This window comes from Poeciliopsis prolifica, unplaced genomic scaffold, assembly GCF_027474105.1.
Source record: "Poeciliopsis prolifica strain line A6 unplaced genomic scaffold, Auburn_PproV2 SCAFFOLD004, whole genome shotgun sequence".
Classification (NCBI taxonomy): domain Eukaryota; kingdom Metazoa; phylum Chordata; class Actinopteri; order Cyprinodontiformes; family Poeciliidae; genus Poeciliopsis; species Poeciliopsis prolifica.
In genome coordinates, this window is record NW_026562379.1 from 14,195,820 (window position 1) to 14,222,591 (window position 26,772).

The 26,772-nt window shown below is 37.2% G+C and overlaps 1 protein-coding gene across 6 annotated transcripts in view; it reads left to right on the forward strand.

Annotated features, from left to right (window-relative positions):
• Positions 1-26,772, forward strand: part of fndc3a (fibronectin type III domain containing 3A) — a 56,046-nt gene that overhangs the window by 11,982 nt on the left and 17,292 nt on the right. For 3 of the 6 annotated variants that reach the window (XM_055027731.1, XM_055027733.1, XM_055027734.1), the window contains 10 exons: positions 10,947-11,022; positions 22,007-22,083; positions 22,167-22,413; positions 22,534-22,815; positions 23,083-23,141; positions 25,177-25,343; positions 25,449-25,508; positions 25,584-25,722; positions 25,833-25,886; positions 25,983-26,107. In XM_055027731.1, coding sequence (XP_054883706.1) covers positions 10,947-11,022; positions 22,007-22,083; positions 22,167-22,413; positions 22,534-22,815; positions 23,083-23,141; positions 25,177-25,343; positions 25,449-25,508; positions 25,584-25,722; positions 25,833-25,886; positions 25,983-26,107 — 1,286 coding nt within the window. Of the gene's footprint in view, positions 1-8,279; positions 9,023-9,180; positions 9,476-10,646; positions 10,738-10,946; positions 11,023-22,006; positions 22,084-22,166; positions 22,414-22,533; positions 22,816-23,082; positions 23,142-25,176; positions 25,344-25,448; positions 25,509-25,583; positions 25,723-25,832; positions 25,887-25,982; positions 26,108-26,772 lie in introns of those variants that run through there. The other 3 variants (XM_055027735.1, XM_055027737.1, XM_055027736.1) reach the window with 3 other exon arrangements.

Below are 26,772 nucleotides of genomic sequence, written 5' to 3' on the forward strand. Positions count from 1 at the left end.
TAAAACCTTTGGAACCAAAAGCCTTTAGTTTTGAACTGCATAGTTTTAAAAATATTACATTCAGCGGGTCATGGTGCATTCATTAAATCCTGTAAACTGGCTCTCAAAACTCTTTATTTTGCATTTCTTTTTAACTTTAATTATCAAGGTATTTGCCTCAAGAAAGAAATAATCTAATCTACAACAAAGCTGCTTAGAGCTCTGCCTTACACGATTAATACTGCATACTATTAATAATACTTAGATTAGAAAACTGAACTTGTCTATCAGTTCAGTTCATATTAGTTCATAAAAAAAAGAATGGCCTGATATCAAGCCCTTGAAACTCAGGGCCTGATATCAGACAGATAAATTATGCCATTAGTTGTAATGTAGCACTATAAGTACATATGTTTGATTGATAATTACTGACTATGTAAAGTGGTAGTTTCTGTTAAGACACAGTTTATTTATTTATATATGGTTACCTGGTTACAGTAGGCACTCTTCAGTGGTTATTGAGTGTAATTTGTAACTGAGCAACTGGGTTGGGCAATTAGTTGTAAAAACAAACAAAAAACTAGATTCTCAAATATACTTCAGTATAGTTCTTAATAACCTGCATGTATATTTGATAGCTTTTTCATTCTTCGTTCATATGCTCACTTATTATTGTTACAAAACTATAAACGATACACCAATCGGTTGGTTGATCATGCAGCATAAAACAGACTTTATTAATTTATAAATCAGATTAAAGGGTTGCAAATGATTCATTCATACAGCTTGGCGTCTTTCATTTTGTATTCATAATATTACAGTCATGTGACATGGCACTTTCCTGGATTTAAAAAAAGGAGCACATCTTGGCAGATGTTATGCAGAGACCATGTGACTTGGTGAATCATCAGTTTTGACATCTGCTGAATTCATGTTTCTGAAGATATTTTTGCTGCAAACTGTGAAAAAGATTAATTAGGTAGCCTATTGTGCTTGCATGAGACAGGTAAGGAAGAGTATTAGCACACACAAAATATTTAATCTGATGTTGATAAAACAGCATCAGATTAAAAAAAGCTTGATGCTAGCTGATAGCTTCTTCTCACATCTTTATTAATCTGCACCCATTTATTTTACTGCATAAAAGATTTCAGATATAGACATGATTCATATAATGCATTTTTCATTTATAATCTTGTGACCATAGATGTCTAGTCACCTCCAAAATTATCAAATTAAATTGTGTGTTGAAAAATAAAAGCACTCACCCAAAAAAAACATTCTGACATACACTGATCGATATTTTAGCTTGAGATATATATATTTTTTTTCACCCAGAAAGAACTCTGGGAGCCAAGGTAGAAAAGCTTTTTTCCTGTAGTCCAAAAGACTTTTTTACTCTAAAATGTAGTCACAGTATGTCCAAAAGAAAAACATAAGTGCAATTACACTCAGCTCCCAGATCATTGTGGAAACTTTGAGTTTTATGTCAAATCCACATTAATTAAATGACAGAAACCAATTTTCTCACTGCATCTTTGATTCATTTTGTCCAGCTGTAGACTGTTAAAAAAAGGAGCACATCTTGACTGTGTCCTACCAGAATATCGTATATCATATTGTATCATATTGTGAGATTATTGTATCGCTACACCCCTAGTAGTGACATATGAAAAAAGGAAAAGGAATCGTTTAGACCTATTGCCATACGAACGTTTTTTCTTTTTCTTTTTTTAACCGACACTTGTATGTTCAGTTTGCTCATGGTTGCAACAGGTTTGCAGGCAGGGTTTACTTATCCCACTGGTGATGCTGAAATCGATACTTAAGACAGCCTAATAAAGTATACAACATCCTGTTTTACGGTGTCCTACTTTAAGAGCACCATATGAGTCACACATCAAGGTTTTAAGTTCTGTATTGTTGGTCTTTGGTTTTCACTTGACACATCTGTATTTTATACCGTTAAATAAAGTATCTCGTAAACGTCACTTTCTTATTGTGACTTTTAATATTCCAAGCCTTTGTTCACAGTTGATGTTATTGCATTGTCTAAAGCTGGACTAAAAGAGAAAAGACTCTGGACTTTATACGGTTGTAAGGTGGAGCAGGAGAAAATGTCAAAATACAGTTTTCTAGTTGCTTAGGTCTGTTTAGATACTGTAGATTATACTCAATGGGATGCTGAAACTCATTGTGAGGTGTAGGGTGTTTGTGATGATCAAAGAGAGGGCTGAGTAAAATATGGATACACTGATAAATGAGCTCCAATTTTCATAATTTTGGGAGATCTGCGATTGAATGATACTGGCACGACAAAAAGCAATTTTATTCACTGATTTTTATATACCTCTGGAAAGGTTTGAAAATCATCCATGGTCTCTTTTTGCTCTGCTGTGAAAGAGGGTTGCCTGACAGGGCTGCTTACCAGATGCTGCACATTAACTGCATGGTGCAGTCAACAGTAGTCACCCCACTGTTGCCAACTTAGCATGGCTGTGTTTAACGACTTTTCAGAAAAAACCTCAGTAATCGGCTCGTCAAGTATTTAAAGATCGGTGATCGACCAGAAATCTACAATCAGTGCATCCCTAGTATTATTTGTTAATTATAATCAGTATTGCCATAACAATATTTAGCAATCATACAGAAGTTTAATCTTTTCCTGGTATTAGGAAAACATAGGATTTGTGAATTGTACTATAAGGACAAAAAAGTGTTAGTCTTTCTGCTTTGATGTCATAATAAATTAAGACCCTAACTATAAGTAGTCAGTTTAGCTACTGAAAACAAATAATGCATGTTTTTTATCTCAACAGTAAAGATTTTGTAGAAAAAATGACTTGTGTGGCAATTAACTTATGTTTTCAACATAAAAGAGCTATATTGATAACCCTATTATAGTCATAATAATCATTAGTAATTTTACATATTCACATAAACTGAATATGTAAAATTTTGTCAGTATTGCCAGACCTTAATATTTTACTAGGCAAGAGAATAATAAAAAATAGACATTTGTAATGTTTCTGTTTGACCTTTCAGCCATTTTTTTCCCCTGGGAATTAAATATAACGTAGGCGTGCTGTTTGTCTGATAAGGTGCGTAAATATCATGACGGCTGGAGAGTGAGGAGCAGGGATTACAGGAGGGGTCTGGGTCCTGACGGAATGAGGCAAGACGGTGGTGACAGTGAAGTGAATTCACTGCGATAGCTGACCCCCTTGGTTTCTGACCTTTCAGTTAGAGAAGCAGGAAGGACAGAATATTCTTTGTACTTGTGTTTTGTTGTTGTTGTTGTTGTTTTTTTAATCCACGTCTTTGGCTTTGATATTAATGCTCCATTGGACCAATTATTCTGAGTCAGAAAGGTAGCTTTTGTCTTGAGGTCATTACCTGAGATGATTCCTTTTAAGAAATGACTTTGCCTACAGGATGAATCACTGCTTCCTTCCACCCCCCCTTTGGTTTTTCCTGCTCTTGCCGTTTTGGTTTGGAGCTAAATAGGTAACAGATGAATCTGCTTCTGTCAATGTTTAAGCCTCACTAATGGCTTTAGCACTTAGCGGTTGGCTGTGCTGATGGATATGTATATTTTCTCCCATTTTATTCATTACTCTAAGTTGTTAGTGCCTAGATTTAATGTTTTAAAACTTTTATGCTTGTTTTTTTTTGTTCTCCTCTTTTGGTGTATATTAGGACTTTGTTTACCACCTGAAAACATGTAACACATTTGTATTACCTCATTTTGTTGGCTTCTTATCAAACAGAATCTGTTCAAAAGTCCTTTCAAATAGACTCTAATTGATGGATGACAATACTCAAATGGGATATTAATTAACTTTGGCACCTTCTTAATTTAAACAAAATCTGCACAAAATGAGGTGACATTTACGACCATATATGTATGTGTGTGTATGTGTGTATGTGTGTGTATATATGTATGTATGTATATATATATGTATGTATATATATATATATATATATATATATATATGTATATGTGTGTGTGTGTGTGTGTGTATGTATAATAAATTTTTTTTGTTCAGTTGTGAGTAAACGCAACATATCGTGACTTGAACTAGGCAAAGAACATAGTCATAAATGTTTACTCTGCTTGTGGCTACCATTATGTGTGGGCTAATGTTACAGTGGGATAGTGAGACCTGACTCTTAATTTAGCCGTATTTAGCACCGGCCTTGTATGTGGTAACCAGACAGACAAGACAGAACCCTGGACGCGTTCCCTTTACAAGTGACCAGAGGGCTTGAGATGTTGTGACAAATATGCAACCCACTCTTCTTGTCTCCTGGTAGGTCTCTGAATCATCTGCAATGGCGGGGGTGAGCCCACTGTTTGTCAACTGTTGCAAGTAGGAGAATAATTTGTGACTCAGCAGGGTTTAGGGCACCTTGTTTAAGTCGGCAAAGCAAACCATATCAGCTTAGCTGCTGTGAAAAAGGAATGTTTGGACACTACAGCCAAGCTCTGTAAAGGTGGTGAAATGCTTAATGCAGCTTGTTTGTGTCAAAAATTCACAAATACACAGCCAGGTCATATTTTTTGATTGCCAAGAAAATGCCTCACCAAACCTGGCGAATCAAAGTGAACAGGCTTTGATTCAGCAAAGCCTGTATCTTTCAGCACTATCCTCACCAGCATGTTGTAACTCAAACTCAATCGGTGCCAAAATATTCCAACTTTAGTAGTTGATTGGTTCACAAGGTGCACTTAAATGAGGTAAGTACGCACCTTACAAATTGTAATATATAGGGCTCAAGGACACGTAGGCATGTTAACATTAACTATTTATGTTCCATACGTCAGGTTTGATCATTTTGGTATTTGAGTTGTTAGAGAACACTGGAATAAAAACATTTTCATATTGAAAAATAAAGAACAATTTTCCAAGTTTTATTTTCTTATTAAAATAGAGTTATAAAGTAGTTCCATATTTCTTAACTATTTCCTATTCAAATGCCAAACTCCTACTTTTTTATTACCATTGCATTTTATTAGAAAATAAAGATGATTCAAAGAGTCTCTATTGATTGTGAAATAATCTAGTCCAGCTTTTCCAATAGTGCTTAGAGGTCCAAGTTTTATGGATCTGGAAACAGAGCTGATCTGTGCTTGTCTACATGCCAAAAACCCTGCAAAATATCCCTTTAGCACACTGCTGAATCAGAGACAAAGCTCAGATTCTCTTAAGTTATTAGATTGACTTACCTTGACTCAGATTTTCAAAAGGCTGCCAAATTTTTTTTTAAATCTTGCAACCCGGGACTCAGAGGTTAAAAGCTCAGAAGCGTAAAACTGAGCACCTTTGCGGTAAAACAATCCACCTTCTAAATATTTATTGATGTCTTTGTCCTTGTTCAATAATAGCAACCTGAATGAACAGTCGACATGCCTCCATTGAAAATATTAACGGAAGCTTACTGATACTGTTAATAGTATCACTGAGCATCTTCTTTCTTCAGAAAACACCAAAGTATTTTCTTATTGCACTCAAGGGTGGGCATTTATCATATCAATTATTATACATCATGATAAACTTCTTATGATAGTTTGGATTTATTGTTATAAGGATAAATTCCAATTAATATTAAAAATCCACCTTAAACTATCTGTATTGTCAGGATTGTTTTTACCATTTTCCCCATCCATTTTCAATAAGAGGATCAATAAAAAAATAAGTTTAAAAATGTGATTAAATGCAGGACCTGTTTGCACTTTCACTATGTGAATCTCACTTCATTACGTTACTGGTATGCTAAAGAAGCGCGTTACAATTGGGAATAATTTTCCAGAGGAGTACTTCTGTTTGTGGGGCTATAATTGCGGGAGTTGGAGTCACACTCGTATAGCTACCTAAAGAAGAAGTAATAAATTGCTCTTTTCGCCCAACGTTATCACAATGTGCCACAAAATTGAGATAAAATGTTTAGCTCCTTATCACCCACACTTTATTTTATTACATCTTTATTTTAGCTTTGACTAAATATGTAAATAATGTTACCACGTGAAAAAAAAAATTACATAATGCTGTGTCAAATTCATACTTTGTATTAATTTTAAAAAATATCAAATGGTTGGACCAACTACTACAGATTTTTTCCCAAAATTTTCTACCTGTTCCCATGTATAACACTTCCAGGGGATCCTGCAGGGTTAAGGATTGTCAAATTGCTTTGAATCATCCCTGCACACGTAAGTATACGCCATCAGCTGCAGGGAGATTGCGTCGGTTCCTGGCTAGTTCCGACCCTGGCAGGATTTTCCCTGTGTCATTTGGCTCTCGTTTCCTGTCTACCCAGCTGCTATGCTGCATCAACGCACAATAAACAATTAGGAGGAACAAATAGTGAGAAACCCGAACTCTGAGTCACCAGTGGCTGAGAAACGTCAGAGCTAACTGTCATGAGCAGAGAGCAGGCCCATCCCCAGGGGTAATAAAACACAGAAGAGGCCACCTGGATGACAATGTGTGTTAACTGATCCTCACACTCTTTGCATAAAGGTTATACTTGCAAATCTCTGCAGTGTGGAGAAGAAAAATTAGCCTTTGGATAATGCAATCTAAATGTTTATGGCTAGACCTTTTCCATTCCAAGTCAAAGAAAATATTTTTCTTTGAATGTGTTCATGAGTCTGAATCTCAGCGCTTGGTTGTCTGTGTAAATCTTGTGAAATTAGCTTTGCAGTATCGTAGCCTATTTTCTGTACCAGTTAATTCATCATTTTGGAAAATAGTAATAAAAAGTTCAAGTAGAAGTGGTACTTTGTTGGCAATTTTGTCCCAGCTTGAAAGGGGCTGTAAACGGTTAGTTTGTGTTTGCCAGCTGCATTTATCTGAAGAGGAACTTCCCCTATCTGTGAAGATATAAATTATTTGCTGTCTTTTTTTTTTCTTTTCTTGTTCGGTTGGTTGTTCGGTCGGTCGGTCGGTCGGTTGGTCGGTCGTTCGGTCGGTTGGTCGCAAGTAAAAATCTGAAAAGTGTTTATATTTGTTTTGTCAGGGATTTGTCATCAAAGGTCACCATTTATGGATTTAGTCCACCTGTGTGTAAATAAAGCTCATCTCCTTATAGCTGTTCTAAAAGTGCTGGTGGTTTGTCACAGAACACATTAGAAGGTGAAGGAGCACACCTGTCAGGGATTAAATTGTGACAAAGGTATAAGTAGGCGTAGGCATGAAGTGTTAATTCTGCTTGTGATTGTACATTTCTATATTCTATTTTAAATGTTTATTTATTTATTCATTCATTTATTTTGAGGACACATTTATACCATCTTTGCTGCACAAGCAGTCTAATGCAATCTTCCAGCAGCACATCAAGTTACCCTAAAATGTTTTGGCTCATGCAGTTAAAGAATGTGGTAAAAGGTAGAATGGAGACTTTAGATTTTACAAAGAACATAAATATAAGTATATATAGTTTATTTAGACTTGGTTTGAGGAATTGCAACTAGAATTTAAATTACCAAATTAATCTATGATTAATTTGCTCACTTTTTGTTTTCTTAAATGATTAATGTTTTGTAAATATAAAGTGACACCTCTTTGGTTTAGTTTATCACCTAAGATACTAGGTGATTTAGTGGTCTGTTAAAGGGTGTTGGTACAAAGCAATGTAAGAAGTAAATTCTGAGATTATTTTTTACATTAGATTGTAAACGTATTGAACACTTGTGAATGGGTCTGCTGTGTAAACTGTTAACATTCCTCTTTCATAATTAATCCGACCATATTTCCCCGAGGTCCTTTTACCTTGAAAGCGCTACTACTTATGGGTTTCTATTTCTCGCTTTTCTTTTCTGTAATTGCATAAATAAATATTATATGTTGTCTCAGAAGTGAAACAAAAGGATTTTAATTTGTTGAACATTTTCATGCATCTTTCTTATCATTGACGCAGGGTATGTGCCAACTTCACAAACACTGATCAGGTGATCAACACTGTCGCTTTAAGATCCAGTCCATTCACAGTAAATGAGGGTAGATGTTGAGGAACTAAGCACTTTCAAGCTGCATGTGCCGTAACTATCCAAATAACTCCTTTGTTTTGACGGAGAGCGTGCTGCTTTACGATCTTTAAAGACGTTGGAGAAACTCAAGGCTGCAGCTGTCACAAGCAGCAGAGTTCTGCAACTCCACCTTGACTCTGTATTGATCCGGAGCGTTAGGAGGATGTAACCATGCCGCTCTGTGAATGAGGGAGAGCGAGCGCAAGCCAGGGAGGAGTGTGAGGGGGAGGGAGAGTCAAGAGAGAGCGAGGCAGAGGGACTATAGCGTAGTCATATATTTCAGCCTCAGAAGCTCCGTGGGTTGCTCAGCTCTGTCACGCAATTGCTGCTGTTGTTGTGAAAAAGACAGAACAAAGGACTCCCCACGCCATGGACCCCTTATACCTTTACCAGCTCAGCAGTGCTGTGATCACACCCTGATGGAATGCAATTGAAATGAGGCACATTAAGGAGCACAGCAGGCATTAGCTGAGCTGGCGCGTAGTCTGTGAAAGAGGCAAAGAAGGAAACAGAATAGCAAAGTGAAAAGTCTTTCTCATTCTTCATCCTCTCCTCTTGGGCTCATCTTGACGTCTCTTCCTCTTCCGAAGAGTGGCCAGCACTGATAAGGTTCCTCAATCCGTTTTGGTAAAGACGTCGTTGTGGATTGTTGAAAGGGTTGCTGTGGATACTTGCAGCAGGGAGGCTGCTGCAGCGAGTGCCGCGGTTGGAGCAGATGCAGCTGAGCCAAGCTGAGCAACCATGAGTTTCATGCTACGCTTTACATAAAGGGCTTCATCCAACGCAGGAAACCGAGCCCCCAGGTTTTTTTTGGTCTCTTCCTGGACCGAATACCAGGAGTGGATGAAATTGAAGATCGCAAAAGATGAGCTTGGCCAGAAGCGTTAGCGTCGTAGGTCATGTGATCCCCGGGTGAAGTTCTGGGGGGTCTAGTAGACCCTGAAGAATATTTTCCTGTCTTTGACAGCGTGAATAGTGACGCTTGAATGAAGGAAAGCAATGCGGGGAACAGTAAGTAGCTGTAAGATTTTTTTAATGTACATATATAAATATAAATACAAAATCTTTCTCCTTTTTTAAAACTTGATTTTAACTAAAATTAAAATTAGGTCAGTTTTAATTTTTTGTTGCTTTTATATTGTAGTAATTAATGCAAACAACAATCACACACATGTTCCTGAATGAAGCGCTCAGACTCTGATTGAATTAGACTTCCTCGCCCCTCCCACCATCCCCACCATCGCACTACACACACTGCTGACGCTGCTTTGTGTGGGTTTGTATGACCGTATGAGACTCAGTGTGTGGCAGTCAAAAGGCTCCTTCCTATCATCCCTGAACACATGAATGGGAGCAGTGTCAGAGATGGAGGTCCTGATGATTTCAGTGTTTGAAGACAACTACAGACAAAGCCCTTTGCCAGAGGAGTGTAGATTCAATGACCGCGACTTCCACAAGAGTGAGGTACCAACGAGCGCCCACACACAGCGCCAGGCAACAAAAACCTTGTTATGCATATACATGACTTTTCAAAGAAAAGCTAATTGAAGGATATCTTTTGTGGATGTATTTTTATGCTTAATCAAAATGGTTATGTCTAATAAAATTGTATCTTTATATGTATATATATGTATATGTGTATATATATGTGTATATATATGTATGTGTATATATATATATGTGTATATATATGTATATATGTATACGTGTATATATTTCCATAAAAAGCTGAGTCGAACTGCATGGTTTCGTTTCTCACAGTGAATGTGGTGGAGCTTTGACTGAAGAGTGATATGACGTTTATAGCTGCGTGGAGCTGAGATTTTGTGACTTATTTTCCTTGTTCAGTGTCTTGGCTTTTTGTGACTTTTTGTACGAATTAAGCTTTACAATGCTGATTTCTGGTTTTATCTGAAGTTAGATCTCTCATTTCCAATTTGACTAATTATAATTTTTATATTTGTTCTTTTTAAAAGGGAAAACAAAAGAAAATGTAGTTTGGTAGTGCCTAATGGAGGATATAGCTGTGAATCAAACTGAATATTAAGGATTTCATTTCAAAGCATGTTTTGAACTTTTACCTGACATCCATTCAAATACTTAAATAATGTCTTCAGACCTTATTTTAAGTACAACTTACTTATTTACTCATATTTTAAAAAAATATCTGTGCATTACTGACTTGGCAAGCAGAATTTCTTATCGGTGATCATCATATTTCTTCCACTCCTACTAAATGCTTTGAATCTATGAACTCCCAGCATTTTCAGTCTACAAACAACCAACAGCATACATTGTAAAGTGCACTTTTTCACATTTAATAACCAGATAAATATACATTATTTATGTTCAAATATAACAATTTTCAGGGATAGTGAGTAATTTTGACAATAAACGTAAAGAAAATATGACAGTCATACTGCTTTTAACACTTTAATTAATGATAGAGGTGTGGAAGTTCTTAAAGGGACAGACCAATTTCAAGGCATTGGATACAAGTATTCTTTAAGTTATATGAAAGATGCATTTTTATAACAACTGAATGTAACAGTTACTTGATTGAAAATACCTTCAACACCCATTTAAGAGAGATGAAGTTAAGACCAATAAGGTCCAACTTTTTTTGTTTGGGATTTATTAGTTGTCCAATCATTAATAACAGAGTTGTTGATATTCTTTTCATTACTTTATAAAAGATGAAAATAAGATGAAATGTTCTTTGACAGGTATTACTTCAGAAAATTAAGAAATTACATTACTCTTATTGGTCTGATGCACTGACTGCATTATAACATTTTTACTAATTACATGCCATCTATTGATGCAATTGTAGACCAAACATGGTGGGAATTCTCCGATTTGATTAATTTTATTAATGTGGGGAAGAAATCACACTTTTCAGTATTTGTAAACAAATTGTCTTGTTTCTTTGTAGGTAATCCTGGTGCAGGTAAACCCAGGTGAGGCCTTCACTATACGACGAGAGGATGGTCAGTTTCAGTGTATCACAGGTAAGAGACCAGTTGTCTTTGGAAATTTATAATGCAAATTTGAGCCTTTTATTGCACACCTGTAACCAAAAAAATATGCGAGAAGAAACAGAGTTCTTCTGAATAGTTAGTTCAGAATAATCTCTGTGAACATTGACTTCAGCATAAATTAAATGTCTGGGTGAATTTCATTCCTTAATTCCTCCGTGCAATTTCAAAATGTCGATGATGAGTCATGTACTTTATCCAGTAACAGGAGAGAAGATGCTAAATACAACAGTGGCGTGGCCCTGTCGACGTCAAGCTAATGTTGAGTGGAGTTAATTACTTATTTTGTGTTTTCTCTTTTCTTTTTTTTTTTCAAAACGATAAAAATTTATCATTCTACACAGGCTTCAGCAATAATTTTGAAATCTTATGTTTCCTACTTGGCAGGAATTTTGTATAGCCTCCAGTACTTCCTTAATTTGCTTTTAAGAGCTTTTATATTTTCTATTATGTGAAAAGTGATAATTCTGCTCTGTTTGTCATTAAAGCCTGTATGATTGTGCAGAGCAGGCTGCATTACATGGATAAATGATCTGAATAATCTTGCTCCCCTGGAGGAAGCAAATAATGCCCAAAAAATGTATTACTGGATAAAATTCCAACAATTAACAGCTGATTCTGATACATTGACTTAGATGTGTTGGAAAACAATATGCTTTTGGTAAATTGTCAAACACTAATCTGATATAGCATCGTATATGCTGATATGGTAAAAAAAATTTTACTCAATTTTTATTTTACAAGTCAGTGTGCCCTAAAGTCATCATTTTACGGATTATTGTACGCCTTTTAGAAAGGCTGTGCTAAAGACAGTTTTTTTTTTCTTTTACAGAAATTAAAATCTTAACAGCAATAAAGTCTCCGCTCTGAGTTGGCACACTATGATAATTGCATCCTGTGATTTGAGCCATTAGAGAAAATGGTGCATCTTTAAAAAATATTATGCAACACATTTTAATGGAATTATATTATGTTTTCAAATACTGAGTTAATCATGCATGACACATTAATGCATTTTTAACGAATTACATTTAAGTTCTTTTACAATTTACACTTCAGTCTTTTTACAAGTCTACACGTGTATCAAGAAGTGCTTGTGCTGTGATATCTGGTGATATTAAAGCCCTATAATATTTCTTGTCTAAATGGGAACTCCCATCGGGAGTGCCCTGGTGTGCCGTCTCAAATATCGTGTGCCAATTGGTACTTTCAACACTAAAGAGTGCTGCCACTGATCTGATTACTGGTCTTCATGCAGGAATAGTTTCATCAGTAGTTTATGAGTAGACGGCACTACTGCTGGTGTTTAAGAGAAAATAACATTTGTTCTTACTTCATTGAGTGTTGACCTTGAATATGTCTTGTGAAATGCAAGCTGGTTGCTGTCAACATAGCTTCATTTGGTAAGGGTGAGAAACTATTTTAAGCATCGTATATGCTGGTATGTTTAAACCTCGACACTTTGAATGTATGTCTGATTCTTATACTTAAGTGAAAAAAGGTGTTATTATTGATATGCATGTTGTATTGATCAAGTGACAGAACGAAGACCGCCTGTGTGCTTCCCAACAACCTCTGGTCAAAAAATGCGTTGAAGAAGCCTCAATATGTGATGGAAAGTTGTTGATGTAAAAATGGGAGACTTATAAATGAAAGGGAGAGTTTTTTAATTGCTTTTCTGGTTGCTCTTTAAGGGTGTTTTCAATGGTAAATCGTTTGATTGAGAACCAAGATTCCAACGTTTGCTACATTTTCAATTGATATGGATTGCTTTCACGAAAAGCAAACCACATAAAACGAACCAAGCCTTTTAAGAAACCTGTCTATACTCTTGCATGTGATGGCGCTCCACCAAGAACCACTGAAAGAAATGGTATAAAAACCTCAGAAGACAACTTTGAGATCAACTTCATTCTTTTCAAAGTAAAGGAAAAAACTGCTTCTGGTTTTAGCGGTTGTCAGATTTTTCTTTGTCTTTGGTAAAAGACCGCAAGTCATTTCTTCTGTTGGCACTAGACACGCGTGTGTGCGTGATTTGGTTTCATTTACCCAGAAGGCTTTGTTATAGTCTGTGTCCTGCTTTTAAAAAGTCTCCAGTCCACTTGCATTCACACACTCATTCAGACTGCATCAAATTCACTTATCCAAGACCTATATTTTTAGGAGGACCAGGTTTCACTTTTTTGACCTGCCTGCGACTTTGATTGTACATTCACACTTCTGCAAATGAACTAGATTATCTCAGGATATAAACTAGAGTTCAATTAAAGCGAAATAAATGAGGATGGTGTGAATACACCCTAAGAAATAAAAACCTACATGTCTAATTCTAGAGTCTCGTAAATGCTAAAGAAACTTCTCTGTAAAAGTTTCCCTTCACTCTGTGCTGCAACAGTTGTTCAGTTTCCCAGCACGTAAAATTTACATTGTGCTTCTAATCTATCATAATGTAAAATAATAATAAAAAAGGCATATGGTATAATTATAGTATTGGGAAGCTGGAGCAGAAGTGTTTGAGTTAAATGCATTGCACATTTATACTGATGGGAGTAATTTTCTTTTCCACTGTAGTTAGAGATTGAGCTTTCTTTGTGACGGGAACAATAAAGTGGAGCTCCTGCATGCTGTTGACAGCATGAATGCAGGACAGTTAGATTAGTTGTAGGAGGTGGCGTTTGGGAGCTGTAATTGTGAATTAGTACAATGCTCTGTTTGCCTGGGGGAGGAATTGATCTCCAAACGCCTTTTGTTACTTTATTACTAGAAGCACAAAATCTACTGCCATTTATTGATATTTCCTTATGCTCATATTCAATGTTTCTTCTCTGTTTTTGTTTGAAATTGAGAATTTCATTTACTTTTGTTTACATTTAATAAGATATAAAGATGTTAATAACAGCCAGTGATAGCCAAAGAAACCAATATTTTTATTTATTTATATTTTTTAGAGTAGCATTTACAATCTACAGATGTTGTTTTTCCACAGTACCTTTTGGTTTATATGAATAGCAATAAAACAACAGGCCCCAGGTGTCCAGGGTTGGACAACAAAGCTACAAAAGAGAGATAGAAGGTGATATGACAGTGCCAGAATGCCGTCGTATAACGTTTTCACATCAGGGGACTCTGTTTGCCAGTTTTTATCTGACTCAACTCTCTCACCAGCCCTCCATTATCAGCTGAGTAAAACTTCCTAATAGGGAGCTGGAATACATAGTTTTTCCATCAGAGGAGAAACATGGAACTAAGAGATGCCACATAGATCAGTGTGACTGCTACTAACTGGCCTGTCACAGGGTGCACTCATCTCTCTGTGACGCGAATAGAGGGATGACTCACCGCTTGCAGTGCAAGGAGGGAGGAAGATGAGCGTGTGTGTGTGTGTGTGCGAGAGAGAGAGTGTGTGAGTGCAGGCTAGCATGAATGTGCATCTGCGGTTTGTTTGGTTTGTTGTGTGAACACAACAGGCTTATCTCTGTGCACTTTGGTAACTGTTGTGCATGTATCTGTTATGCATGAATACGTGTGTCTATCTTTAACACTGAAGTGTTTAACAGAATGTGTTTAAAGATGGGGTTGAATTATAGAGGTATGAATTTAGAATGATTCTCTGCTCGTGTTTTTTAGGATTTGTTCCATCTCAACCTCAATTTTTGTATTCAGTCTCATATTTTTAGCAGCTGGAGGTGCGTAATTGCTACGTGATAGGGCATGACAGCCTGTTTAATCGGAACAATCTTGTAAATAGGCAGTTTATAGAGGGCATTTGCTTTTCTTGGTATCTGCCTTCAAGGCAGAACCTTTTAGCGAGAGGAAACTAATTAGAGTTGCCAAAGAGCTTCCTTCTGCTCTGTTTTTTTTTTTTTTCCTTTCAACTTACCTTAAGGGGAGCTTTGCTGTGAGTGGACATGTCCTTCTAACTTTAGCCAAAGTGCTCCCCTTTTGCTCTACATTTTCTTCCTCAAGATTTCTAATCCAAAGGCTGTATCACTGGAATCTGTTGCCACCTGATAAGCTTAAAGCTGGTGATTCACCATCACTTTGGATGATTCAATCTCTGGGTGAGGGCACAAAGCGCCGTCTCGCTCAACTGGAATTTTAAAGTCTTTTTTTCGCAATATGCTCAAAAAGATTTACAGAATTTCCGTCAACTAGATTGCAAGCTGTTTGGTTAGGAACCTCTTAACAAATATGATCTTACTTATTGCATATATAGTGTGCCAACTATATTGAGACTTTGGAAGCTTTGTCTAGTTTATTTTCTTTGGTATCATAGCTACAGTGTCTTGCAAAAGCCTTCAGCCTTTTTCTCAACTACAATTTTTAAAGGTAGTAGTGCATAATTGTAAAATAAGAAAAAAGATCCAGTGATATGAAAATGTTTTGCAGTATTATTTTTAATCCTGACAATGGTGTTATTGTAGTCTCTCTTGTTATTAAATATACAGAGATGTTTCTCTGGTTTAAATTTTGAGCATCCAGGATGTAGACTTTAGAGATCTTAAGCTCTTTTTTTCTCTCCTGCAAAATTGTGATTAAATGAACAAAGACACAAAGATCCCAGGAGAGAAATGATTCAAAGAGAGAAATTCAAATAAATCTGCCGTTCTCATCTCTGAACGCTAGTCAATTACTGACCGAAATAGGTGTGAATGCCTGTTTCAAGAAATGAATGAACGCCTGCCAGTCTGAAATGAGAACAGTATGAGAGCCAGTATGTTCCAAAGTTATTTCACCATTTAAAAAGCCGTTTTATTGTGTTTAAAACCTGTAAAAAATTGGTTGTGAAGGCAAGGCATTTTAAAAAGTATTTTCAGCATTTTTGCTGGAAATACTTTAACATCAAACCTGTGGGCCAACTCTTTGCAATTTCTGGTAATAAAACGGTCTCATTTCATAAAGTCTCACTGTTCTCAGTGACCTTTAGATAAACAGACACTTTATAAAGCCTGGGCATATTAAAGATCTGTTAAATTCTAAAGAAAAAAGTGACCAGATGCTTTTTCTAAATCGTTGGTGGCAAAATCCGCAGAGGGTAAGGGAAAAAAGGATCAGCATTTTTTTTTTTTTGAGTCAATGCTCTTCATTTTATTTCTGATTTCCTCCAGATATCACCCCAACACACTTAAGCTTAGATATTGTCGCCAGAGTTGATTGGGACCGCTTTTGTCTGTGCTTGTTTGTGACAGAAACTCTGCATAATATTCAGAACCTCAGAAGGGGCTTGGCTTTGAAACTTGCACAAAAAAATGTTGCTGGACTATTGTGACTGTAAGATTTTCTGGCAATAATGTTGGATTAAAACAAAAGGTGACAAACCACACCAATAGTGTCTCCTCTAAACAATTCGGTGCTTGGTTTTTACCTCTTTAACATTTAAAATCTTTGAACAGACTTCACGAGCTTACTCCAAAGCAGAAGAATAGATAGCCCTTTATTTTAGTTGGAAATTAATTTCTTTATAATGATTGAGAAAAAAAAAAATATATATATATATATATATATTCACGGCTATATCATTGAGACATGCATCACTGTCACAAACCAAGCAGCAGACATATTTGCACTTTTTTTCATATTCCTTATCTCCTCCACCAAACTCCAAGGACAGGAACATAAACATGTATGTGCACCGGGTTCATTCAGTGCAGAGAGTTGCACAGGACAGGACAGGATTAGAAAAGATTTTCATAAAGCTGCAATTTTCAGCTTTGGGATATGCAAAGCAGCATAACTGAAGCCAACTGCTTTCTCTCCAGGTTTTGAGGGTTAACATTTTGCTCCAGGATGGAACCCAGCTGAAATCCTTATTTCCTAAACACAGTCAAATAATTTTCTATATAAAAAAAAGAGAGAGAGAGAAAGAGGAAAAAAAAAATGGCGCCCCAGCAGCTGTGGCCTCTACCTGGCTTTGGTTTAGTCTGGCTCAGAGCCGCACCGGAGTGTGATGTTCTGTAATAAGCATAAGCATGAAGGTTACGGATGCCCTTCCTTCCTGAAAACACTCAATGCTGGGATTGTGTGAGTTGTGTGGACGGCTGCACAAATTAGGAAATCAAAGTTTACGAACACCTGAGGGAAAAAAATAGCTGTTCTTTTTTTAATTCTTCCGTTGTTTGCAGCATGATTTCCTCTGTTATACTCTAGTTCACAGATCCACCCAGACTGTGGCTTCCTCTCTTTCTCTTCTCCTGATCCATCTGCCTGTGTCAGTGGTTGCTGGATGCTCACAGAAGCAGGCTGGGGGAGTCGGCTGCGTAATGTTATAATGGAATCTTATGCTAATTGATGACAGTCATCCTTAGCCTGTAAAAGTTAAAGGCAATGTAGTGTATGGTCTATACACCCAATACTTGGTCAGGGCTTCTTTTGCATGAATCATTGCATCACTATTTGACTTCAAGACGATTAAGCTATGGATTTGCTGAGGTGTTAAGAAAACACAGAATGGTTTAATAGCATCCATTGTTGGATCTGGTGTACAGTGCACCAATAAATGTTAGTAATTTTAGGAAATTTGAGTTTGACTGATACTGTCATGAGAAACCAGTCTTCTCTAATGCTGCGGAAATCTGGAAATCAGCCACTGGGCATTTTACTCTGTCATGAGAGATAGCTGACTCACAGACCAGCCTGCCAGTCCATGTTTATACATCATAGTTCTCAATAGTCTGACCTAACAGGTCAGACTATTCACAGATCGACAATCAGCCAAAAATTGAAATGAGTGCACAATTACCTTGGTAGAAGGTGTGCCTACTTTCTACAAGTCTTTTTTTCTTCCACTTAATTTTCAATTAATAAAGTCTGAACAGTCACAGTTATAGCTGTGCCACTTACCCTCAGTGTTGAGGGTCTGTGTGTGAACTGTCAGGTCAGTAGACTTCCCCATAATTACGTATGGTCAACATGGTCACATTGCAACTTATTTATTTTTTGTTTTTTAAATCTACTCGACCTAATCAAATTCTAACCAGTGTAAAATGTGGGTTTAATTATCTGTAATCAATAGTTATCTAACAGACTAACTTTTGAAACATCACCCTGTAATAAATCGATTTAATATAAAGTTTATTTTAAGCAAAATTGATATAAACTATTAAATGATTCAATTTATTAAGGTGCACTTGTATGTTTGCCTCCATTTTATATTTCGCTCTTTGTTTGTGCTTTTGTAGATTCTCCTTTTATCCAGCTTTTATGTGGCAAATCTTCTCCTCTTCATTTTGTTTTCCCAATCTAGTTGAGAGTTCACTCATATATTTGATTAAACCTGACAGTTTGCTTGGATTATTGCCACCATTTCGACACAACCTCTGCCAAGTTTTCTAATGCAGACTACCTCAGTGGACCTGGGCTAAGATCCACTTGCATACTATTATCCTGTATCTAACCATTTTTAGTAGTGAAGAGACAGATTGGTGCTCAGATTGGCAAAGAAAAAAAAAAGCATATATGTAAGCAAACCTTTGGAGCCGTTATCTATTTACCGTCATTAATGTTTATTTTCCTGTGCCTTCTCCCTGTTGAAGGCTGGCTCTCCATGGCCACGTCAGCACACCAATGCTCCAGTTGACACAAGCGGGAGGGGGAGGTGGTCTCTTTTTTCTTCTTCTTCTTTTTTTTCAGTCTCTCTTTTGTTTTTTTTTTATTCTGATCTGTCAGCGCTTGTGCGTCAGATTGATGTAAAAGAGAGGGTGTCTTTACCCCCACTGCCATCACCTCTGTTGCTTTCCAACTATGACACCATGAGGTTTCTTTACCCTCCTGTCTTACTCTCTACCTACTCTCTCTAATTCACTCTCACCTTGCCAATGTTCTTCTCCCCTTAGTCTTAGTGTGTATACACGCAAAGCCTTTCAATCTAAATGGACAACGCACAGGATGCTAATGTGATTCATCAAATTTGCTGTTAGTCAGCATCAGCAGCACTGAAGTAAAATTGCCTTAATCAGTCATTAGGCAGGTGCGTCGCCGAACACTGTGTGGCATATTTTTCACCTAATTTGCCTTAAAAGTGAGTGGAGTTAACAGTAAACACTTTGAACTCCCTCTCAAATCATTTCCTAATACGACAGTAATGATGTCCAAGTCGGAGTGACTGTCTTCATTCAGTTGAGCTCTTGCCTTCTCCCCAAACTGAGATTTTTGTCCTTGTGCCCTCTATGTTCTCAGTCAGAGAAATGACTCACTCTTGAGTTGCCTTTTTGGTTTTAATAGACCTACTTGTTTTTGTTTGAAATAAGTTTATCAGCCGTTTGGAAGCGCCCTAATGTCACTGCTTTACATACTGGAGCGTGTCTCACTGTGATGCTGCTGTTGATTCATGAATGACTGACTTGACGCGTTGAATCACAGGGATGAGACCGAAATAAGGGATTGCCAATTACTACGGGTAGGAATCTTTCACCATCATGTTTCAATTCAAAATCGATGAAAAATCGATTAATTGAATCATGATTGTGAAATAATTCATTATTCATAATGATTTCTGCTTCAATAGGTGTGCAAAGGATCCTTGTGATCAGTCAGCTTTATAAGACAGAATGAAATACGGAGACATTAAATAGTTTTTTTCAGATATATACCTTTCTGAGGACAAAGACGTTGCAATCCCAGTATTTGTAGTTATTTAGTGAAGAATTGTAAAAAAATGTGTACACTTTCTCACTGTGTCACATATAGGTTCCATATTTATATCGCCTGCAGATACAAAGCCAGATAGTGGAAGTGGACTAGTTGTAGTGAAATATCAGCATTGCTGTCTGAGTGTATTTCTGCATAAAGAACAGCAACAAAATTCTGGCCAATCATGGTTTACGGTACAGCATACCTTGGCTCAGATGTATTGGCTCTGTTCTTTTGCAGTGTTCCTGAAGTGCTTAGTCTTCATTTTGCGAACCTATCACAAGGTGAAGCTCACATCAAGCTCCGTATTCCCGGTCATTCAGTAGAGACAAAGTGAAAAAACAAAAAATAATTAAATAAAGCATCTGAGTCATGCTTCTAACTTTAACGTCATTGAAATGTTTGCGATAACAGTGCATCTGGAAAGCATTCACAGTGCTTCACGTTTTTTGTCATTTCACTCAAAATTGAAGATTTTCTAGTGAAACTTTATAAAAGTGGGGATGCACACAAAGTTCTTCTTCCCAAAAGTAAAATCAAACCTCTCTTCAGAACGGCGTCAGTTGCACCTGAACTCTGTCATTTACAAGCTGCAACAGTTTTTAAGTAAAGAGGTTTTATGGTGTGTACTAAAGAAACTGGATACTGTCTGTGTACCTGCTTGAAATTTCTGTTAAACTCCCATGAGAGCTTGAAGTTGAATGCTGGCACCTAGGGGAATATTGTTAAGTGTCGGTGTGAGTTTACAAGGTTTCGGTGTGTTATTATGTTCCCCTCCCATCCTTTGCAGCTGTGAGTCTATTATCGCAAGTCATTTAGAGCAGCTTTTTCATCTTAAAGCATTTTGTGTTCAATGGAAGAAAATCCTTCGTCATGCATTCTATTTGGGAGGTCAGTGAATCCCTCTGCTCCCCTGTACCATTTCTGGCATTGGGATCTCATTGTTTCTGTCTTAGGTCTGGAAAGAAAAGAGAAATGTGCTAATGTGCAAACTTGGCTCGGAGATTGCTCTCTGAGGCTTTCTGCTGAGCTGTCACTTCTCTGAGCTGAGCTAAGCCGGTGAACCAGCCCTCACAAAGGAGCAGGAAACTTTGTTGTTTCTCAGCACTTTTGAGAAGTGGACGGTATTTTTTAAAATATATTTTCCTTTTGTTATCTGTGGGATTTGAAAAAAAAAAATTAAGTGTAGTCAATGAATATGCAACAGTTATAAAAATACAAAAAGCAACACTGTGGATTTATCATGGTCAGAAAGCCAAGTGCCACATGCTGTTTGTGATTTTTGTTTTTCTGTGATGTGGCTGTGAGTGACATCTTGTCTGTAGCTGTCCCTGTTGGGCTTGGCAGATGTATTCATGTCCGTCGAACGTTTTTTCTCATTTGATCATATTTGATAGGGATTTTAGGTAATCCATACAAAACACGGAACTGCATAATTGTTATGGAGAAGGAAAATATTGTTTTCAAACGTTTTCACAAATGGAAATTATACAGTATATATTTGTAATTGGCCTACTACTAACGATCATTTTAATCATTCTATTGATTAATCAGTTAACAAAATTGGCAGATTTTTCATTAGACCACTTAAACCTTTTTTATACAACATTAGAACTATATTAACAAATAAACAAATTTAACTCTTCATTTAGATATGAAAAACTTTTATTACCTAAAATGCAGTATTCATTTAATTTACACTTGATCATTTGCATGAAAGGATGCATCTGCTGCTAAAAAATTAATAGTTTCAGTAATAATAGAAAAACTCAGACCTTTCTGCTTGACACAGTGTGGGGCTGATCTGTTGACTATTTTTTGGATTAACCAATTAATAATTGGAGAGCAAAATGTGCTTAATAGGAGATTTTCATTTGCAGAATTTGAACCAAGTGAAGTCAAAATTGCCACTTGAGTTTTGAGTGTAACATACTTAGATTTTTTTTTTGTTTGTTTTTTAAAATGCTTTCAGCAAATGGCATTGTTTGAGTCTGTATACTCCAGTTAGTGATTAATCGATTACTAAATTAGTTGATGATTATTTCAATAATAGATTAATTGTGACTAATTTATCACAATTAAACCTTGTGTCCCTTTTCTTCCAAATCACAATTATAAACTACTTTCTGTTGGTTTGACGCATAAAATAAAATAAATACATTGATGTTAGAAGTTGTAGCAAAAATTAGAGAGAAAAAGTTGAAGGGCTGTGAATGCTGTTTTGTTGCAGGTTAAAGGCAAAGCAACTTTATTTATATAGCACCTTTCAGCCAAAGACAACTCAAAGTGCTTGTAAACTGGTGATTTTGTGTTTCTCCCCTTCTCACAGGTCCTGCTCAGGTTCCCATGATGTCTCCAAACGGTTCAGTGCCTCCTATCTATGTGCCTCCTGGATACGTCTCACAAGTATTCCCTCCAAACTTCTTTTAATAGTTGAACTCTAACAGGTTTTGATGTTGGTAACCCAGGTCATCTTTGTTTTCTTCTAGATCATTGAGGAGAACGGAGTGCGGAGGGTCCTGGTTTTACCTCAGCAACCAGATTTCCACCCTGGGGGTCATTCCCCTCTCCACCACCCTCCGCCACCACCCCATGCACACCTGCCTGCCTTCATGCCACACCCCGCCATGATGGGCCCGCCGCCTCATCTGTACACAGGCATGCCAGGGGGCGTAGGGGACATGAGCTCCCAGTACATCCCCCAGTACCACCCAGCTCATATTTTCTCAGAACAGGGTGAGTTAAGACAGCGTAGCAGCTTTAATATTTGCTTGTTGCTTTTCTATGTTTACACTCAACTCTCCATGTATTTCGAAGCTTGTAATGACCTGTGAGCGTTTTCTCTCTCTTTTACAGATTCTCACTCCCAACATGGACGGCAGTCTTTTCTTCACAGGGATGACAGGGCAAACAAAACACATGAACGTCTTCAGAAGAAACTGAAGGAGCGTCAGGGAGGGGGAGGAGTAGGACAGGTGAAGGACAGTCCCCCGTCTTCACCCCAGAAGTCCTGCAGCAGCCCCCCAACGGTGGACATTCACAACGGCATTGGAGGAAAAGGCCTCGATGCAGAGCTCAGGCATGGGGTTGCCTGCTCCGACAAGCAGACTGGCAAGGGAAGAAACGGAGAGTCGAGAGGTAATGTCGGGGTCTTTTAGGTGTCTCTTATGGTTTTGCTGTTTTGCCGTCCATTACAACTGAAAAGTTATCAGTGGCCAGATTGCTTTTATATCATTGCATTTTCAAGCGTCAGTCAACATTTCAAAGAATAAACACAAAAACCTGCAACATTTGTCAAATTAAAAATGTATAATTTTTGTTACTTTTTTGGGTTTTTTTTCCCATTTCATTTATTCTGATTCTTTCAATCAAAATTCATCATCTTCCATCATCTTGTCTCTCCAGAGCTCGACAAAGAGGCTCAAGCCCTGCTTGCACTTCTGAGCAACATCAGTAAACCAATGGTTGGTATTCACTGTTGCCTTATCTTTTACTGCCTTTAATTATGAAAAAAATATTTTCATTGTCTCTCCTAATATTCATAATGCAGTTTTGCTTATTGACTTGAAAAATGAATTTGTTTTGTAGCTTGTGAACTTGAAACTATAAAAACACCAATTGTCACTAAGGCTTGACATTTTTTTGTTAGATTAACCTGGTTCAGGCAACACAGGACAAATGTACTGCAAGTGGATGTTCTTATTTTCCAACTGTTTAAAACTGGTGGTCAAAGGCCACTGAACTGAACTGTGGGAAGCAGAGGTCTTAAGGTGAGGCCCAGGGCTGCCGGTTGGAGTTACAGACTTGACCTGATTGAGTTCTTCCACATATGAATCCCCCCTGCAGTCGAGCTCAGGCTATTTTAAACCTCCAAACAGAATGAAAAATCACAGGGTTGCACAGCAGCACATCCCTGCAGCTAAAAAAATCTTTACGCTGCTCTGCATTATCTGGTATTCTTTCCCTCCACAGGAAATGGGATCATTGTGGATATTTAGAAAATTTTAGAACAGGATATTATTATTATTGCTGTTATTGGTATTATAATTATGTCATCTCCTGTTTGCTGAATCAAAATAACACTCCTATTTACAGTTAACATTTAATGGTAGTTATTTCCTCATGTGCTAAATGTTTTATTTGAGGGGAACGCATCAGTGTACATCACATTGAATTCACTACCTCTATTGTCAAACATGGTGTTGGCAACATCATGCTGTGGAGACGCTGTTCTTCACCAGAAATAGGAAAGCTAGTCAGTGTTGATAGGGGATCTAGTAGGTCTGTGGTAGTCGAGTAATCTTATCAATCATTCTGATAATGAGGGATCCAATTAAAAAGTGCCCTGTTCTGTAGTAGCAACTTAAGCTAGTACAAGAAATATATCAAGTAGAAAATGATGGTTGAACAATCCCAATTCAGTTCCTTTTTCAACAAGAAATTGCTTAAAATGCAATACGATTCAAACATAAGTCAGTCTCAAGTTAGAAGCATGGGAACATTATCTGTTGTTTTTTTTATGTCATTAAATATATGTAACCTTAGCCAAAATATATTTATTTCCTTGTACATGCATAACATGCCAGGTTCTATTAAAAGTTACTTTTTTCCAAAAAATACAAAAATGTCACCACAAATGAGGTCAATGTAGTGGGTGTTTCCTGCTGAGGTGTTGCAGGACATCAAGGACATGCTACTGTGAAACACTAATTGTGTTTTGCAGTACACAATTTAAGTTATCTTTTCCATTTAGCTTAAAATAATCCCACATTTTTTTGCACTTTGTCTCTTCTTGGTAGTGCCTCCCTCCATCAAATGGCACTTAGCATTCGTCAACAGCTTATTGGCAGAAGTGAGAGCTTTGTACAACACACGGTCATTTTGCCAGAACACAATATGATAAATAGTAAAACATAATTTAACAAAGCTTTGAGGCAAACAAGGAATTTTACAAAATAGAGATTCTGGAACCATTTGATGAATTGTTGCAGCTCTCGAATCCTTGCAGCTCTTGAATACATAAAAATCTTTGAAGAAAAGCTACAAAAGTCTAGAGATTGGAATGTTTCCAGCGAACAAGTCTACAACCCGTAAAATTAAACATACAATCACATACATTTGCTTAAGACATATTGAAATATTAGAATGGCTTGGACCTTAATCCAAAAAATGGAATTGAAGAATTTTGGCAAGATTTGAAAATTTATTTTCACAAAGACAGTCCAGTCTACATGAGCTGTAGCTCTAAATGTGAAAAGCTGGCAGAGACGCAGCATGCAAGACAAAGATTTGTCCAACTTTATGGACCTTATTTTTTTGAAAAGGAAGTAGGGAAACAACATAAATATATATAGGTTTATATTCCCTACACCTTACAATGAAATATATTGAGTACTGCAGTTAAAAATGACAAAATGTGAAGGTTCAGGATGGCTATGAATAGGTTAACAAGGAACTGTTCTAACATTATGTGAGACTCATTAAACTTTCATATCTAAGGTGTCAGACATCCAGGCCAGAGGAGCAGTGGTCAGTTGGAGCGCACCCACCAGACCGGAGGGTGAAAATAACACTGTGGAGGATGACACCAGCCTCCCAGAGGACCTAAGCTACGAGGTTGCCTTCTCTATTAATGGCAAAGATGGAAAATACCAGAACGTTAACAGGTGTGTCCAAAACAGGAGACCACAGAGCCTTTGAATTCCTACAATTTTACAACGAAAAATTGCTTTAAAACTCAAAAACACTGTTTTTATTTTCTGTTGAAACAGTGTGCATGAGCTAAGTGCTACTTTGGAAAATCTTCGACCAGCAACAGACTATCATGTCAGGTTGGTATAACCCCCTGCTTGCTTTAATTTGTCATTTTACAGTGGAACTGTGTGTGTAAACATGTTGCCCCTCAGGGTCCAGGCAGCGTGTAACTGTTTACTGGGAAGCCCTTCAGAGTCGGTGAGCTTTACCACATTGAGCTGTGAGCCAGACCCTCCGAGTCCTCCCAAGAAGGCCAGTGGGACCAAAAACACACTTGTACTCTCGTGGAAGGTAAACATTTCACTTGTGTTCAAAGAAATTAGAATAATTAGATTAGATAATTAGAAATGTATATAGTCTGTTTTCTAATGCATGATGAATCATGTGTCTTTCCTCCACAGGCTCCATGTGACAATGGTTCTAAAGTTAAAAATTATATTCTCCAGTGGGATGAGGTAACATGTTTCTCATAATTATACACCTTTTGCACTTTTTATGTGTGAAGTTTTGACGTAAAGTTGCTGGTGAACTAAGCAGTGTGTTTTCTACAGGGAAAGGGCACAGGCACATTTGAACAGTGCTACTACGGGCCTCAGAAGCAGTATCGCGTGACCAAGCTTACTCCAGCTTCTAGATACTCCTTCCGCCTTGCTGCAAAAAATGACATGGGTGTAAGGTGAGCAGGCTGAAGGACTGCTTAGAATTACATTTTTTACATTTTGTATGTTACTGTCACAAGCTTTAATGTCTTTTAATTGAATCTTATGCGATAAAACAACTCAAAATAGCACACAACTGTGAAACTGAAGGGAAAGTATACACAGTTTCCAACTTGTGCTGCAATTACAGAGATAAGCTACTTCAGTATGTGTTTTGCAGTCTCTCAGGACGCGTTTACCCTCAGCCCTGTTTAGTCTACTTTAATCAAACACTATTTTGTTTGCCTAGAAAGTCCAGTTTGTTTGGGGAAGTGTGAATGCACAATCGAACTCTTATGTGGACCGCAAAAAACGTAGGTCTTGGTTCGGTTGAAGCAAACTCTGCCACGGTTCAAATTAATTCTGATTGCCAATAAGACCGTAGACGGCTCAAAAAGCGCAGGGCATTCTTGGTAAATAAAACCAAAACAAACATGCAAGTCTAGCACTACCGAGAGAAATGCCTAGTGGTCTTTTGGCAAAGACAAAAGAAAACTCTTACAACCGTTAAAATCTGACTCTACTTCATTTTTGTTTACATTTAGTGAAGAAGTAAGTGGCACTTAGTATCCACTAAGTGGATACGTAGTATCCACCAAGTATCCACTTAGTGGATACTAAGTTTCCTACATGTACTAACTAA